The sequence below is a fragment of the Mytilus galloprovincialis genome, unplaced genomic scaffold (genome assembly GCF_965363235.1).
Source record: "Mytilus galloprovincialis unplaced genomic scaffold, xbMytGall1.hap1.1 HAP1_SCAFFOLD_107, whole genome shotgun sequence".
Lineage (NCBI taxonomy): Eukaryota > Metazoa > Mollusca > Bivalvia > Mytilida > Mytilidae > Mytilus > Mytilus galloprovincialis.
The window spans coordinates 31,054-48,957 of NW_027468044.1; the positions used below are offsets into that span (position 1 = coordinate 31,054).

The following is a 17,904-nucleotide window of genomic DNA, read 5'->3' on the forward strand; positions in this document are numbered from 1 at the left end:
CGCCTATATGTGCAATAAATTTATATAGTACTTAATGCATAAGACACGTAATGTAAGTTGACCTTTTTGCGGTGTATGACAAGATTCAAATAACATACGTCCATTTATGTTAGGGTACTCTTTGTAACAGTAAGTCAATTGATATATGTTCTTACATTGCAAGCAAAACAGTTTTTATTGCGTGTGTTGAGTATTTACTGCTTAATATTTCTTATTCTGCATAAGCCAATTGACCTCTCGAAGGAGTATTTGAATATCTAAAAGATGGATGATTTGTATCAATAAAGAGTGTTGAAGTTTGTCATACACTGTGCGAAGAAATTTTTTTGTTAATCTTCATAGAATCCAGGGGACATTGTCGTCCCGAACCAGCTGATCGTCCCGATTACGATTGTCGTCCCGAACCAGCTGGTCGTCCCGATTACGATTGTCGTCCCGAAAAAGATGATCGTCCAGCATCTGCGGGACGATGACTTATGCTTCCGTACGATAATTGTCACATAAAAAGGAAAATTTTAAAAAAGTCTTCAGTATAAGTTTGTCAAGCACAAAGATAAGGTCAGTTTTATTTATATATGTTCTTGTCCAATTATGTTAGGGTAAACTTTGAAATAGCAAGCCAGTTGCAATTGCATATGTTATACACTGTAAGAAAGACAGTTTACATTGCGTGTCTTCTTTCTAAACTATACCATATTTCGTATTGTATATAGGCCAATTGCCGTCTCGAACAATTATTTGCCCATCACAGTAGATTGTGTTTCAATAAAGCGTGTTGAGGTTTGTCACTGTCCGAAGATAATTTTTTGATGCATTACTTATTCACTCATCTGACATTGCGTGTCTTATTTACAAACTACTTTTTATTTCTATTGTACATAGACCAATCGTCATTTTTTGGTATAAATCCTTAATTAATATTGGGGATAACACAGTTATTTAAAAGTGTTAAGGTTTGGCAAACACTCCCAGCACATCAGTTTTTGTTCCATTACTTGAGATCACATATTAAGCATCCGGGAGGACATTGTCGTCCCGACCAAAATTGTCGTCCCGAAAAGTTGATCGATCCGTATCTGCGGGACGACGATTTATGCTTCCGCGCGAAAATTGTCACATATATAAAGACAAATTTCAAAAAGATATCAAAAAGAGGCTTTTCATGCACTTTAAGAAGGTCAGTTTTTATATTTACTTTCGTCCATTAATATTCGGGGTTACAAAGTCAATTTAATGTTTTCTTCCACCACTAGAGGGACAATTGACATTGTGTTTCTTATTGATCAATTACTTTTTATTTTTAATGTGCATAGACCAATTGGCGTCTTAAACTAGTGATGTATAAACCATTTCGTCCATTAATAGTTGGGGTAACACAGTCTCAATTTAAAGTGTTAAGGTTTGGCAAACCCTTCCCACACATCAGTTTTGTTCCATTACTTGATCACATATTTAGATTCCCGGAAGGACATTGTCGTCCCGACAACAATTGTCGTCCCTTCAAAAATTTAATGTTGTCTTCCATCATGATAGGTACAATTGACATTGCGTGTCTTATTGATCAATTACTTTTTATTTATTATTGTATAAATCATTTCGTCCATTAATATTTGGGGTAACACAGTCAATTCAAAGTGTTAAGGTTTGGCAAACACTCCCAGCGCATCAGTTTTTGTTCCATTACTTGAGATCACATATTAAGCATCCGGGAGGACATTGTCGTCCCGACCAAAATTGTCGTCCCGAAAAGTTGATCGAGCCGTATCTGCGGGACGACGATTTATGCTTCCGCGCGAAAATTGTCACACATATAAAGACAAATTGCAAAAAGATATCAAAAAGAGGCTTTTCATACACTTTCAGAAGGTCAGTTTTTCTATTTACTTTTGTCCATTAATATTCGGGGTTACAAAGTCTTTAATGTTTTCTTCCACCACTAGAGGGACAATTGACATTGTGTGTCTTATTGATCAATTACTTTTTATTTTTAATGTGCATAGACCAATTGGCGTCTTAAACTAGTGTTGTTTTCGTCCATTAATATTTGGGGTTACAAAGTAAATTTAATGTTTTCTTCCACCACTAGACGGACAATTGACATTGCGTGTCTTATTGATCAATTACTTTTTATTTTTAATGTACATAGACCAATTGTCGTCTTAAACTAGTGTTGTATAAATCATTTCGTCCATTAATATTTGGGGTAACACAGTGTTAAGCCGTATCTGCGGGACGACGATTTATGCTTCCGCGCGAAAATTGTCACATATATAAAGACAAATTGCAAAAAGATATCAAAAAGAGGCTTTTCATACACTTTAAGAAGGTCAGTTTTTATGTTTACTTTCGGTGGCGTTCTATAAATGTATTGATTATAATGTATATAGTCATGAAATGTGTACCCAATTTTGTTTTATAAACAGCTATAAAACTTCATACATATACTTTAAAGAATGAGTTGAAATAATGTAAATATTAATGTTTTAGATAATATCGAAGAGATGTCACAAACTCAGATAGTAGGTCCTAATGAGCAGAATGAAAGTTATGAAGAAGACTTTACAGATGATAACGATGAAAGTAAAATTTCATTGGAAACCTGTAAACTTCACGTATGTACTGTTTGTCTATGTCTGATGTTGTTCAAGTGTGAGACAATAGTATTCCTTTTAGTCATTTATACAGTTTGGAATATAAGGCCTTGATAATGATTATATAATCAAAATTGAGAATTTCAGTTTTAAATGTCTTTTGAAAATACCTTTTAGCTTAATATGAGCAGAGATAAATGTCGTCTACTGTCTTTTATTCACCATCTGAAGAGGCAAACATTCCTCTAAATGGACTGTTATTGGTTTAATACCTCTGAAATGTGTATGCTCTCTTATATGAAAAGTTTAAAGTATCTTCAGCTTTTTATTTATATGTGTTCCATATGCATAATTAATTTTCTTTTTGTTTCAGTACCTGACCTGTAAAGAACAACTTTATGAAATAATTAACTGCCAAGACATTTCATGGTAACTTATTCACATTAAATGATTTTTTTTTCGTAAATTATTTTATAAAAAACAATTATTAATGGTTCATGACAAACAAAACTTGTGCAATAATTTTGAACAAATAGCCATTAAGAAAAATATATTTGATGCATGGTCTACAAGTTTCATTTGTTGACCAACATGTCGAACTGAAGTGATATTTTGTTTTGTTTTTATTTTCTTTTATAAATTGTCCTGATCATGTTCCATTTGATTTTCAGTTTTCATGCTTAAAAAATTGAAATCAACTGAAATTGTATATGTCAAAATAATAACATTGTTTCATGCTCCTAGTGAGCCCATTTTTATGACTTTTCTTTTCCTCTTTCTCTTCTTACTTTTTCTCTTTTTCTTCCGCTCCTCCTTCTCTTTCTTCCTTCTATTCACATGGGATCATTATATTTAAATATGTCTTTTTTCAGTAAACGTGACAACCATTCTAGACATCATGATTTTATAGCCAATCCTCTGAACATTTACCAGCGGGAGAGAGTGACGGTCGGCTTTGGAATGAATGTGATCAAGCAGAGGGTTCGTAAAATTATATTTTTTGACTGGTGTTATCGAATCACACAAACAATCCATAACTGTGTCATATGACCCTTTATGAAATATAATCAGTGATTTAAAAAATTGCACAAAGGAAGTAAAATAACATATAAATGGAACATCATGCTTAAACTGTGTTACTTCATCTTCACTAACTATGCACTTATATTTCTTGTTGTTATACACATGTCAGTTTTAATCTGTTTTAAAAGATGTTTTTTTTTCATTCTTATATCAAAGATAGTTTTAACTCAAAACATAAGGATACGTACCTAAACTTCATTATTTTATGTTTTCTTATTATTCACCTGTTGTTGTTTTATTTCTAGGCCATGGAGTATGTACATGATCATTTGTTCAATGATATGCTGTGTAATTCAGGACGAGATCCAAAGTGAGTTTATTGATAGCATAAATAAATTTAAAATATCTATCTATATATATATAAGTACGTCTGAGTCATTGACAACTCTACAACAGATGTATCCATCGGATCGCCATCAATGATGGTGATACATGGCTGTGTACATAATGTATATACAACTCGTCTAAACATCAACCCAACAATGTTAGATCTGTAAATTTGCTTTCGCAAATTTTTGGTTCTTCCCTCGCCGGGATTCGAACCCATGCTAAAGCCCAGGTGGTCGTGTGGTCTAGCGGGACGGCTGCAGTGCAGGCGATTTGGTGTCACGATATCACAGTAGCATGGGTTCGAATCCCGGCGAGGGAAGAACCAAAAATTTGCGAAAGCATATTTACAGATCTAACATTGTTGGGTTGATGTTTAGGCGAGTTATCTATATATATATATATATATATATATATATATATATATATATAAGACTTGATATGCTGATACTTTTATTCAGTTGTAACACAACAATCGAAATATTAACGCTCTGGTGGTCTGAATCTTCGTCCTAATTCCATGCGTCTCGTTGTGTTATTGATCATTTGAATGTTTAATATTATCCCCGAACATCCTTTAAACAAATTGTGTCTTCTAAATTACAAACCATTCAGGATTGTACATTTCGTGATAGATCAGATCACAATACAAATAATCTTCGGGACGATTTGTGCACAATATTTTTCACATACAAAAATAGGTTTGCCATACACTACGAGGGTCAATCCACGTTGTCTGTCTTTATTAACTATTTCTTTTTAGGTATAATCATGAAAATGAAAGTTATAACTATAAAGTCTTCAAAATTAGATATGATTTAGGATTGTTTATTTCGTGATAGAACAAAACCAAAAAATTAGATACTGAATCAAGATCTGAAACCGTTTGGTGGCTTGTTTAAGATATACAGAAAATAATATTCAAACTATCTTATGAGTTTAAGCCTAAGATTATTGTAAAAGTAATTTATTTCAAACAACGAACATGTTCTAGCTTAAACTGGCAACAGTACCGTCATATATCATGCTAGTTTTCAATTTTGTTTTTAGACATCCATACACTAAACCAGGACATGCCACGATTTCGGGAATGGAAAACAAACAATTGAACCAAACATTTAACGTATACAGGTAAATACATTAAGTAATATTTGAAATTGATAATAGGGAACCTGTTTTACTGGTTGTACCGCTATAGTGTTTGGCGATCCAGGACATGAAATGGCCTGCAGGATACTAAGTTAATACCTTAAGGAAATACATACATAAATCCTGTTTTTGAGAACCTCATAAGTCAACACATGAGCATTCCTTGTGATATGTGTTTTATTGCAAACCTATATCCTAATAACCTTAAGAGTGATTATGAAAAAAAACCACATACTATTCTTAACAATTGGAGAACTGTCAATCAATAAATGATTTAATAGTAAAAGTCAGATTAAGCTAACATTTACTGCATGAAAGTTTCCATTCAACAATATATATATGATATATAAACCAAAACCGTTAAGAACTTGATGAGTATCACAGGTTCTTTGGCGCCATAACCAATAAACCAAAACAGTTAACTTTTAGCTCGTAACTTCCTTATTATGTGGGACGCATATAAATATATCTTATAACATGTGCTGAAGTAGTAAATGCGTAAATTTTCTTTCATGTTAGTAAAAAAATATTTGAAAATTCATGTTCATGATTTAGAATAGACTATTATACATATTTGTTTAAGGGCCAGTTGAAGGACGCCTGCGTGTGCGGGGGTTTCTCGCTACACTGCTCTATGGTCTGGTTGTTGTCGCTTTGACACATTCCCCATTGCCTTTCACAATTTTATTATTATAAGAAAGTGTATCATAAGACAATTTGGGTGGTTGATTATTTATAATTTAAAACATATATTTATTATCGTCTTCTTCTTCTTCTTCTTCTTCTTCTTCTTCTTCGAATAGGTTAATATTTATGTGCTAATATTTATGTACACCATTACTTTTCAGATTGGCTTCCCAATATCTCAATTATGTGCTTGTCAAGGAAATGATAATAGGAATTGACATTGCAGCAAACAACTCATCTTACAGGTTAATCAATTCAATCTGCCAGGACACTGAAAAAAATTTGACAACTGAAAATAGAAAGCGAAGAAAACTGACCGTATACAAAGAATAATGTTCACTATTGACTGAATGAATGTAATTGTTTTATAGTTGATGAGGAATTGTTTTCTGTTTTCGTTTTCAGAGTTTAAAATCAACATTTATTCTAATTGTAAGATATCGACTTCATAGCTATATTAAACGGATAGTTGATGTGAATATGTAATAACAGATATATATATATATATATATATATCTATTTAATAAAAGTAATTTCATTGTTTTGGAACACTGTTTGTATTTAGTGTATTTAGGCCATGACATGAATGTACAGCGGGAATCCAGTTGAACAGGTTTAAGGGTGAACATATCATAACATTGAAAACAATTAGCTTTGTCGTAAACTATGTGTTAAAATGGCTTTTTTTTAAGGCCTTGGTTTATATAATAATTTTTATTTTTACCTATTGTAAAATCAAATTCTTTCATTTCACAGCAATAAATCAAACTACCTAATAAGCTTGAATTTTGTAAGATCAATATTTAATTTAGTTAGATGGGCTGATTTACACCAGTCAAAACTAAATTTGAAGGTCTACAAAAGACTCATCACGCAGTGACGCTCGAATCCAAAAAAGTTTCAAAAAAGGCCAGACTAAAATTCCTACAAGTTTTGCCAAATACAGCTAAGGAAAAGCCTTAGTATTTAAAAAATTCAAAAATTTGTAAACTGTAAATTCATAAATATAACCATATCAATAGTAATGTGAATTCACACTCAAATATAAGAGAAAACAAACGACACAACAGAAACACAACGTTAGAATGTTACACACACAGAAACGAACTATGATAAAACAATGGCCATTTTCCTGACTTGGTACAGGATATTTTTAAAGATAAAAATGGTGGGTTGAACCTGGTTTTGTGGCATTCCAAACTTCGCACTTTAATGGCAATGTTAAATATAACATTGAAGATCGAAAGTGAAAAAAAGTACAAAGTTGTACAGAACTGAAGATCAGAAGTTGAAAAAGGTTGTGTCAAATACGGCTATGTTTTTATAATCTTGCATGAGCAATCACAAGAGAGCACACACATATACATATTTTTAGCCATGGCGTTGTCAGTTTGTTTTAGATTTATGAGTTTGACTGTCCCTTTGGTATCTTTCGTCCCGCTTTTATTGGATTGACTGAAGTGTACGGCCGCACTTTCCGACCTCTCCGATTTTTCATCTTTTCGAACCTATTGTAAAATTTACTGTTTGCAATAGCATAAATTGTTCTAAATAATATTCTTACCCCAAGCATAAAAACACAACCTTTTTCAACTTTTGATCTTCAGTTCTGTACAACTTTGTATCTTTAAAAATGTCCTGTACCAAGTCAGGAAAATGGCCATTGTTTTATCGTTTCTGTGTGTGTTTCAGTTGTGTCGTTTGTTTTCGTGAAAGGCAATGGGAAATGTGTCAAAGCGACAACAACCAGACCATAGAGCAGACCTAAGGCCTAAGGCCATTTTTAACAAATAATCGTTCGAAACGGCTATAACTTGTGTACAATAAAATTATTTAGTACTTAATCAATAAGACACGTAATGTCTTAAAATACTTACCATCCGTTAAGTTTCTGTCTTTTCTGTTTTGATAGTGCTCTCTTAAAAGTTTAGTACTGCAAAAAGAATGATGTGTTGTTAAGCACAAAATGATATCTTGTCCGAAACGTTTCTTTCTTATAGCATCTGAAAATGAAGTGAATTGAAAAAGATTTATTTGGTATACGTATAACTTTGTTTACAATTAATATACTGCTTTCTCCGCATAAACACTTGTTGTCATGTGTTGCAAATGTTTGTTGTCTGCTTCCTTCCCAAACAACTTTACAACAAGAATAGACGTGTCAAAATCCGTCTATATTATATAACACGGTTGGTTTGAATTGCGTTTCCAATAGTCATTTTGCGGTCTGTATAAACTAAGGCAATTGTCTTTCTACTGGTATATGAAAGCATTCAAGTGTCTAACTGGTACACAATGTACCTTCACATGGGAACAGTTTACTAGTCGATTCTATTCTTCATCTATTTGAACATTGTAGTCAATGGCACACTGTAATGCAAATATTTATGGTGAAGGTAGCAAACAGAAATATAAACAATTTAATTGAGCCGACAAAATAAATCTACTGCCTGCTACAATAAATGGCTTATATATTTTATTTCTTTTTCTACCATTTATATACATTTTATACATTTTATTTATTCTCCATTTGTCACACGTTTGGATCCAGTTTGATACCTGAAAAAGATAAAATGAAACAAACACTTAACCTTTCTAATATGGCAATGTACTATAATGGCTATTTTTAAATGGTGCTAACTACTGATGAATTAGAAGAAACGAATTCCTACCAGGCGGCACATGTTTTAAAGGCGTCCTTTTTTCAGTTTAACAATTGATAATGTAAAAAATTTATATTTGCATCTTATTAGATTTAACATATATTCGTTCAAAGCAATCAATAGTGAAACACAATAGTTTAAAAGGTTTGATATGCAAGAAAATAAGAAAGTGACTTGTATAAATAACCTTTTTAACAGCGTATAAGTTCCTCGAGACGCGCCACCTCCTCTTTCACATCAATCTCGTCTACCTCAAACCAGCTGTCTAGCAGTTGGTCGACAGTTTTTGACATTTCACTCTGAAAAATTAAGGAAAAGAAATAACTGATGTTGTTTTTTTTTTCTTTTGAAATTAATTGTGAATATTGTGGCATTGTTAATAGACTGAGTATATATTGTATATACATTTGGACTGGTAACAAATTATTTATCATACAGATTAGCAAACCATAAAATGTTAAACAATGTTACTTAACTGTTTCAGTTGATGATACAAATGATGCTGATGAAATAACTGTTGCTTGCTGAGGTATTGGTGTTCGTGCTGACGGAGACAATGATAGAATTGCAGCCTGTATGTGAAAAAAAGTTACTTTGATACAGCATATATTCAATTAATAATCAATTAGTGATAATTGTCTCCAGATGTTGAAATGTAACAGTGTGTGCATGATTTGTTTTAATAAAACAAAAATGTCTATCATTCGTCCAGATATTAATTCATGACAAAGCATACAAGTTTATAAAATAGCACACTGTTGGTTTCAATTAGTTTTGAAATTGTTATTTTACTCGATTCATTCTTGGAATTAAATGAAAAACTGATGTTTTTTTTTTGTTTTTTTTTTTTGGCAACAGTTATAGTGAATCTTGTATCATTCTACTGATATGATATGATCTAAGTATATCTTGAACAGAAAGATGGACAGATAACCAAAAAACCTATCAAACAGACGGGTGCCACATGTGGAGCAGGATCTGCTTACCCTTTGGGAGCACCTGAGATCACCCCTAGTTTTTGGTGGGGTTCGTGTTGTTTTTTCTTTAGTTTTCTATGTTGTGTCATGTGTACTATTGTTTGTCTGTTTGTCTTTTTCATTTGTAGCCATGGCGTTGTCAGTTTGTTTTAGATTTATGAGTTTGACTGTCCCTTTGGTATCTTTCGTCCCTCTTTTTTAACAAACCATAAGTATGCTAAGTTGTTATACAATGTTACTTAACTGTTTCAGTTGATGATACAAATGATGCTGATGGAATAACTGTTGCTTGCTGAGGTTTTGGTGTTCGTGCTGATGGAGACAGTGATAGAATTGCAGCCTGTGTGTGAAAAAAAATTACTATGATACAGCATATATTCGATTAGACCTCTTATGTAGTTTTTAATCAATTAGTGATAACTGTATCCAGATGTTGAAATGTAACAGTGTGTGCATGATTTGTTTTTAATAAAGAAAAGATGTCTGTCAAAATCCGTCCAGATATTATTAATTCATGACAAAGCATATATTATAGCACACGGTTGGTGGAATTAGTTTTTCAATTGTTATTTTGATCGTTTCATTCTGAGAATTTAAAGAAAAACTTATGTTTTTCGTTGTTTTTTTGGACGAAAGTAATAGTGAATCTTGTATCATTCTATTGATATGATATGATCTACGTATATCTTGAGCAGAAAGTTGGACTGATAACCAAAATACAGATTAACACACCATAAGTATGCTAAGTTGTTATACAATGTTACTTAACTGTTTCAGTTGATGATACAAATGATGCTGATGTAATTACTGTTGCTTGCTGAGGTGTTGGTGTTCGTGCTGATGGAGACCATGTTGAAACTGCAGCCTGTAGTTGAAAAAAAGTTACTATAATACAGCATATATTTGAGTATACCTCTTATATAGTGTTTAATCAATTAGTGATAAATGTATCCAAATGTTAAAATGTAACAATTTGTACATGATTTATTTTAATAATCAAAATAGATATCTGTCAAAACCGTCCACGAGTTATTTTATGACAAAGCAAAGTTGGTTTTGATTGCTTTATACTAGTCCTTTTTTGTCGTTTCACCCTTGAAAATGAAAGGAAAACATAACTGCTGTTTTCTTCAAATTAATAGTGAATTCGGAGTCATTACTACGACATAGCATATATATTACATTAAACTCTCATATATAAAAAAAAAAAAAGATGTGGTATGATTGCCAATGAGACAACTATCCTTCATATAGTCATTTATCAATTAGTAATAACTATATCCATATGTAACAGTGTGTGCATGATTTGTTCAAAACGGCGCTTATGATATTGTTACCTGATGACTTCTTGATAGATGGTCTCGTAACTGCTTTTTCCGTTTGAACACTTGTTGACACGTGTCGCAGGTGTATGTTGTCTGCTGTGCTTCCTGCCCGAATGACTATAAAACAAGAGAAGACGTGTGTCAAAATACGTCTTGATGTAAACTTATGACATAGCATATATTATATTAACGGATGGTTTGATTTGGATAGCATTGTTGTGGTCCTTTGTAGCTTGCTGTTCTGTGTAAACTAAGGATCCTTTACATTGTGAACTAGTGTTAGACGATATGAAAGAAATTGGAATGAAAGAAAACACTTTGTGTTATATTTGAAATTATCCTTGCTTAAAACATTGTCAGGACATTAAATAATAATGTTTATCTATTAAACATATGATATTCCTATACCTCAGGATGAAACTTCTTTTTGTGAACCATCAAGGAATCTGTCCGTCTATACACCTTTCCACACACGTCACAAAGATACTTGATGAGGAAATGTATGCTTCTAACATGCTTCGACAAGCTTCCTGAGCTTGCATAAACCGTAAAACATTGGGGACAAACATGCATCTGAGGGGAAAAAAGGAAATATTTACTCTTTCAAAATTACGGTATTAAGTATATACAATAGTTTATAAACAACTAGTTTATAAACCTATACTGTAGACAACAACCAATGGAAGTTTTAAAAGACTTTGACTGGCTATAAGCCCTTGCATGATCGGCCATACCTTGCGCATTTTTTGGGCACTGAATAATTTAACTTCAATCAAATGGTAATTGATATAATTTAGAATGACAAAAAAGTTAATATAAATAACAGGGTAAAAATTAAAGTAAATGAATTAACAAATTGATGAATAAGTTAATAAATAAAGAAAACAAGAGAATATAAAGATAAACAAAGTAACATAATACAGAAAATTATTTTTCTATATAAGACACAAAAAAATACTAAAAAATACGTAAAAATAAATAAATAAATAATAAACACGGAGCCACCAGAAGTGGAAAAAGGAGGAAAGGAAGGTCGAGCAAACTGCAGTGAACAGCAGCAAAGTTGTCCTGGTACACAAGCAGCCAAGTAAAGAGCGGAATTTTGATATGCCAAATTATGTATGTGAATTTGTTTGACAAATAATATTTCCTAACCGAAAAGTGCCTAAATTTGTGTTTGTGAGTCTTTCAAAAATAATAAGTCTAATGTTTTGTATGACTCCATACTGTTTACTGTTATTATAATAATAAGTCATCGTCGTTAAACTGCTCAATGCGATAAAGTAATGGAACAAAACTGATGTGTGGGAAGTGTTTGCAAAACCTTAACACTTTTTTATATATGTGACATTTTTCGCGCGGAATCAAATCGTCGTCCCGCAGATACGGCTCGATCAACTTTTCGGGACGACAATTTTGGTTGGGACGACAATGTCCTCCCGGATGCTTAATATGTGATCTCAAGTAATGGAACAAAAACTGATGTGCTGGGAGTGTTTGCCAAACCTTAACACTTTAAATTGACTGTGTTACCCCAAATATTAATGGACGAAATGATTTATACAACACTAGTTTAAGACGACAATTGGTCTATGTACATTAAAAATAAAAAGTAATTGATCAATAAGACACGCAATGTCAATTGTCCGTCTAGTGGTGGAAGAAAACATTAAATTTACTTTGTAACCCCAAATATTAATGGACGAAAACAACACTAGTTTAAGACGCCAATTGGTCTATGCACATTAAAAATAAAAAGTAATTGATCAATAAGACACACAATGTCAATTGTCCCTCTAGTGGTGGAAGAAAACATTAAAGACTTTGTAACCCCGAATATTAATGGACAAAAGTAAATAGAAAAACTGACCTTCTGAAAGTGTATGAAAAGCCTCTTTTTGATATCTTTTTGCAATTTGTCTTTATATGTGTGACAATTTTCGCGTGGAAGCATAAATCGTCGTCCCGCAGATACGGCTCGATCAACTTTTCGGGACGACAATTTTGGTCGGGACGACAATGTCCTCCCGGATGCTTAATATGTGATCTCAAGTAATGGAACAAAAACTGATGCGCTGGGAGTGTTTGCCAAACCTTAACACTTTGAATTGACTGTGTTACCCCAAATATTAATGGACGAAATGATTTATACAATAATAAATAAAAAGTAATTGATCAATAAGACACGCAATGTCAATTGTACCTATCATGATGGAAGACAACATTAAATTTTTGAAGGGACGACAATTGCTGTCGGGACGACAATGTCCTTCCGGGAATCTAAATATGTGATCAAGTAATGGAACAAAACTGATGTGTGGGAAGGGTTTGCCAAACCTTAACACTTTAAATTGAGACTGTGTTACCCCAACTATTAATGGACGAAATGGTTTATACATCACTAGTTTAAGACGCCAATTGGTCTATGCACATTAAAAATAAAAAGTAATTGATCAATAAGAAACACAATGTCAATTGTCCCTCTAGTGGTGGAAGAAAACATTAAATTGACTTTGTAACCCCGAATATTAATGGACGAAAGTAAATATAAAAACTGACCTTCTTAAAGTGCATGAAAAGCCTCTTTTTGATATCTTTTTGAAATTTGTCTTTATATATGTGACAATTTTCGCGCGGAAGCATAAATCGTCGTCCCGCAGATACGGATCGATCAACTTTTCGGGACGACAATTTTGGTCGGGACGACAATGTCCTCCCGGATGCTTAATATGTGATCTCAAGTAATGGAACAAAAACTGATGTGCTGGGAGTGTTTGCCAAACCTTAACACTTTTAAATAACTGTGTTATCCCCAATATTAATTAAGGATTTATACCAAAAAATGACGATTGGTCTATGTACAATAGAAATAAAAAGTAGTTTGTAAATAAGACACGCAATGTCAGATGAGTGAATAAGTAATGCATCAAAAAATTATCTTCGGACAGTGACAAACCTCAACACGCTTTATTGAAACACAATCTACTGTGATGGGCAAATAATTGTTCGAGACGGCAATTGGCCTATATACAATACGAAATATGGTATAGTTTAGAAAGAAGACACGCAATGTAAACTGTCTTTCTTACAGTGTATAACATATGCAATTGCAACTGGCTTGCTATTTCAAAGTTTACCCTAACATAATTGGACAAGAACATATATAAATAAAACTGACCTTATCTTTGTGCTTGACAAACTTATACTGAAGACTTTTTTAAAATTTTCCTTTTTATGTGACAATTATCGTACGGAAGCATAAGTCATCGTCCCGCAGATGCTGGACGATCATCTTTTTCGGGACGACAATCGTAATCGGGACGACCAGCTGGTTCGGGACGACAATCGTAATCGGGACGATCAGCTGGTTCGGGACGACAATGTCCCCTGGATTCTATGAAGATTAACAAAAAAATTTCTTCGCACAGTGTATGACAAACTTCAACACTCTTTATTGATACAAATCATCCATCTTTTAGATATTCAAATACTCCTTCGAGAGGTCAATTGGCTTATGCAGAATAAGAAATATTAAGCAGTAAATACTCAACACACGCAATAAAAACTGTTTTGCTTGCAATGTAAGAACATATATCAATTGACTTACTGTTACAAAGAGTACCCTAACATAAATGGACGTATGTTATTTGAATCTTGTCATACACCGCAAAAAGGTCAACTTACATTACGTGTCTTATGCATTAAGTACTATATAAATTTATTGCACATATAGGCGTTCCGAATTTTTAAAATTCTTTCTTTTCTTTATTTATCAAGTTATTCATTAATCTATTTATTCATTTCTTTATTTTAATTGTTGCTCTATATATTCCTTTTTATAAAATGTTATTTTTTCATTCTAAATTATGTCAATAAGGCAGCAACCATTTGATTTTCTGGGGGGGGGGCATGGTTTTTTTTTCTGGACAATTTTTTTTTTCGCCAATGGCGAAAAACAATCTATTTTTTTCGCGACAAGTCAAAAACAATTTTTTTCTTTCAATTTTAGCATTACATATAGTGGCAGCTGAGGGTGAAACAAACTGAACAAAATAGAGATAGTACACTTTAATTTTTTTGATAACTTTTTCAAATCAACTTGGATGTTCTTCAAACTTTGCAGCTATCTTACATATATATTAAGCTTACTGAATCCCATGTCAATTAGTTATTTGTTGTATTGCTGTAAAATTTAAGAATTTAAAGTTATCTTGGTATAAAAAAAGCTAGGATTTGCAATTCGGAGAAAATAGAGATAGTACACTTTAATTTTTTTATTAACTTTTTCAAATCAACTTGGATGTTCATCAAACTATGCAGCTATCTTACATATATATTAAGCTTATTGAATCCCATGTCAATTAGTTATTTGTTGTATTGCTGTAAAATTTAAGAATTAAGTTATCTTGGTATAAAAAAGCTAGGATTTGCAATTCGGACAAAATAGAGATAGTACACTTTAAATTTTTTAATAACTTTTTCAAATCAACTTGGATTTTCATCAAACTATGTAGGTATCTTAGATATTTATTAAGCTTACTGAATTCCATGTCATTTAGTTTTTTGTTGTATTGCTGTAAAATTTAAAAATTAAATTACTCTGGGTCACAAAGCTAGAATTTTCAGTTCGAACAAAATGGACATAGTACACTTTAATTTTTTTAATAACTTTTTCAAATCAACTTGGATGTTCATCAAACTATGCAACTATCTTACATAAATATTAAGCTTACTGAATCCCATGTCAATTTGTTATTTGTTGTATTGCTGTAAAATTTAAGAATTAAAGTTATCTTGGTATAAAAAAGCTAGGATTTGCAATTCGGACAAAATAGAGATAGTACACTTTAAATTTTTTAATAACTTTTTCAAATCAACTTGAATTTTCATCAAACTATGTAGGTATCTTAGATATATATTAGGCTTACTGAATCCCATGTCATTGAGTTTTTTGTTGTATTGCTGTAAAATTTAAAAATTAAATTAATCTAGGTCAAAAAAGCTAGAATTTGCAGTTCGAACAAAATAGAGATAGTACACTTTAATTTTTTTGATAACTTTTTCAAATCAACTTGGATGTTCTTCAAACTTTGCAGCTATCTTACATATATATTAAGCTTACTGAATCCCATGTCAATTAGTTATTTGTTGTATTGCTGTAAAATTTAAGAATTAAAGTTATCTTGGTATAAAAAAGCTAGGATTTGCAATTCCGACAAAATAGAGATAGTACACTTTAAATTTTTAATAACTTTTTCAAATCAACTTGAATTTTCATCAAACTATGTAGGTATCTTAGATATATATTAAGCTTACTGAATCCCATGTCATTTAGTTTTTTGTTGTATTGCTGAAAAATTTAAAAATTAAATTACTCTAGGTCAAAAAAGCTAGAATTTGCAGTTTGAACAAAATGGACATAGTACACTTTAATTTTTTTAATAACTTTTTCAAACAACTTGGATGTTCTTCAAACTATGCGGCTATCCTATATATATATTAAGCTTACTGAATCCCATGTCAATTAGTTATTTGTTGTATTGCTGTAAAATTTAAGAATTTAAAGTTATCTTGGTATAAAAAAGCTAGGATTTGCAATTAGGACAAAATAGAGATAGTACACTTTAAATTTTTTAATAACTTTTTCAAATCAACTTGGATTTTCATCAAACTATGTAGGTATCTTAGATATTTATTAAGCTTACTGAATTCCATGTCATTTAGTTTTTTGTTGTATTGCTGTAAAATTTAAAAATTGAATTAATCTAGGTCAAAAAAGCTAGAATTTGCAGTTCGAACAAAATGGACATAGTACACTTTAATTTTTTGAATAACTTTTTCAAATCAACTTGGATGTTCATCAAACTATGCAACTATCTTACATAAATATTAAGCTTACTGAATCCCATGTCAATTCGTTATTTGTTGTATTGCTGTAAAATTTAAGAATTAAAGTTATCTTGGTATAAAAAAGCTAGGATTTGCAATTCGGACAAAATAGAGATAGTACACTTTAAATTTTTTAATAACTTTTTCAAATCAACTTGGATTTTCATCAAACTATGTAGGTATCTTATATATTTATTAAGCTTACTGAATTCCATGTCATTTAGTTTTTTGTTGTATTGCTGTAAAATTTAAAAATTAAATTACTCTGGGTCACAAAGCTAGAATTTTCAGTTCGAACAAAATGGACATAGTACACTTTAATTTTTTTAATAACTTTTTCAAATCAACTTGGATGTTCATCAAACTATGCAACTATCTTACATAAATATTAAGCTTACTGAATCCCATGTCAATTTGTTATTTGTTGTATTGCTGTAAAATTTAAGAATTAAAGTTATCTTGGTATAAAAAAGCTAGGATTTGCAATTCGGACAAAATAGAGATAGTACACTTTAAATTTTTTAATAACTTTTTCAAATCAACTTGAATTTTCATCAAACTATGTAGGTATCTTAGATATATATTAGGCTTACTGAATCCCATGTCATTGAGTTTTTTGTTGTATTGCTGTAAAATTTAAAAATTAAATTAATCTAGGTCAAAAAAGCTAGAATTTGCAGTTCGAACAAAATAGAGATAGTACACTTTAATTTTTTTGATAACTTTTTCAAATCAACTTGGATGTTCTTCAAACTTTGCAGCTATCTTACATATATATTAAGCTTACTGAATCCCATGTCAATTAGTTATTTGTTGTATTGCTGTAAAATTTAAGAATTAAAGTTATCTTGGTATAAAAAAGCTAGGATTTGCAATTCCGACAAAATAGAGATAGTACACTTTAAATTTTTAATAACTTTTTCAAATCAACTTGAATTTTCATCAAACTATGTAGGTATCTTAGATATATATTAAGCTTACTGAATCCCATGTCATTTAGTTTTTTGTTGTATTGCTGAAAAATTTAAAAATTAAATTACTCTAGGTCAAAAAAGCTAGAATTTGCAGTTTGAACAAAATGGACATAGTACACTTTAATTTTTTTAATAACTTTTTCAAACAACTTGGATGTTCTTCAAACTATGCGGCTATCCTATATATATATTAAGCTTACTGAATCCCATGTCAATTAGTTATTTGTTGTATTGCTGTA

At 31.5% G+C, this 17,904-nt stretch overlaps 2 protein-coding genes across 3 annotated transcripts; one reads left to right on the forward strand and one right to left on the reverse strand.

The window, feature by feature from the left end:
* Positions 1-330: 330 nt before the first annotated feature.
* Positions 331-6,311, forward strand: LOC143060276 (uncharacterized). Of its 2 annotated transcripts, none has more exons than XM_076233589.1 (7): positions 331-558; positions 2,488-2,612; positions 2,965-3,020; positions 3,464-3,572; positions 3,920-3,984; positions 5,052-5,132; positions 5,999-6,311. In XM_076233589.1, exons 2-7 carry the CDS (start codon positions 2,502-2,504, stop codon positions 6,168-6,170), a joined length of 594 nt encoding a protein of 197 aa, XP_076089704.1. In that variant the 5' UTR covers positions 331-558; positions 2,488-2,501; the 3' UTR covers positions 6,171-6,311. The 2 variants fall into 2 exon arrangements, with proteins under 2 accessions (XP_076089704.1, XP_076089705.1); XM_076233590.1 differs by lacking the exon at positions 331-558 and adding an exon at positions 1,042-1,177.
* Positions 6,312-8,691: 2,380 nt separating this feature from the next.
* LOC143060275 (uncharacterized) lies at positions 8,692-11,332 on the reverse strand. The gene is made up of 5 exons (XM_076233588.1): positions 11,211-11,332; positions 10,815-10,919; positions 10,247-10,342; positions 9,722-9,817; positions 8,692-8,799 (listed from the first exon to the last, which is right to left on the reverse strand). Exons 1-5 carry the CDS (start codon positions 11,238-11,240, stop codon positions 8,692-8,694), a joined length of 435 nt encoding a protein of 144 aa, XP_076089703.1. The 5' UTR covers positions 11,241-11,332.
* Positions 11,333-17,904: the final 6,572 nt, after the last annotated feature.

What these genes read in the sequence shown, in the direction of transcription:
- LOC143060275 (XM_076233588.1), bottom strand. Translation starts at nt 11,240, where the DNA reads ATGGTTCACAAAAAGAAGTTTCATCCTGAG. An exon ending in ATCTATCAAGAAGTCATCAG is followed by an intron (nt 10,343 to 10,814) that starts GTAACAATATCA and finishes TTTCAACTACAG; the next exon opens with GCTGCAGTTTCAACATGGTC. An exon ending in TTGTATCATCAACTGAAACA is followed by an intron (nt 8,800 to 9,721) that starts GTTAAGTAACAT and finishes TTAATTTTTCAG; the next exon opens with AGTGAAATGTCAAAAACTGT.
- LOC143060276 (XM_076233589.1), top strand. Translation starts at nt 2,502, where the DNA reads ATGTCACAAACTCAGATAGTAGGTCCTAATGAGCAGAATGAAAGTTAT. An exon ending in TGGAAACCTGTAAACTTCAC is followed by an intron (nt 2,613 to 2,964) that starts GTATGTACTGTT and finishes TTTTTGTTTCAG; the next exon opens with TACCTGACCTGTAAAGAACA. An exon ending in AACTGCCAAGACATTTCATG is followed by an intron (nt 3,021 to 3,463) that starts GTAACTTATTCA and finishes GTCTTTTTTCAG; the next exon opens with TAAACGTGACAACCATTCTA.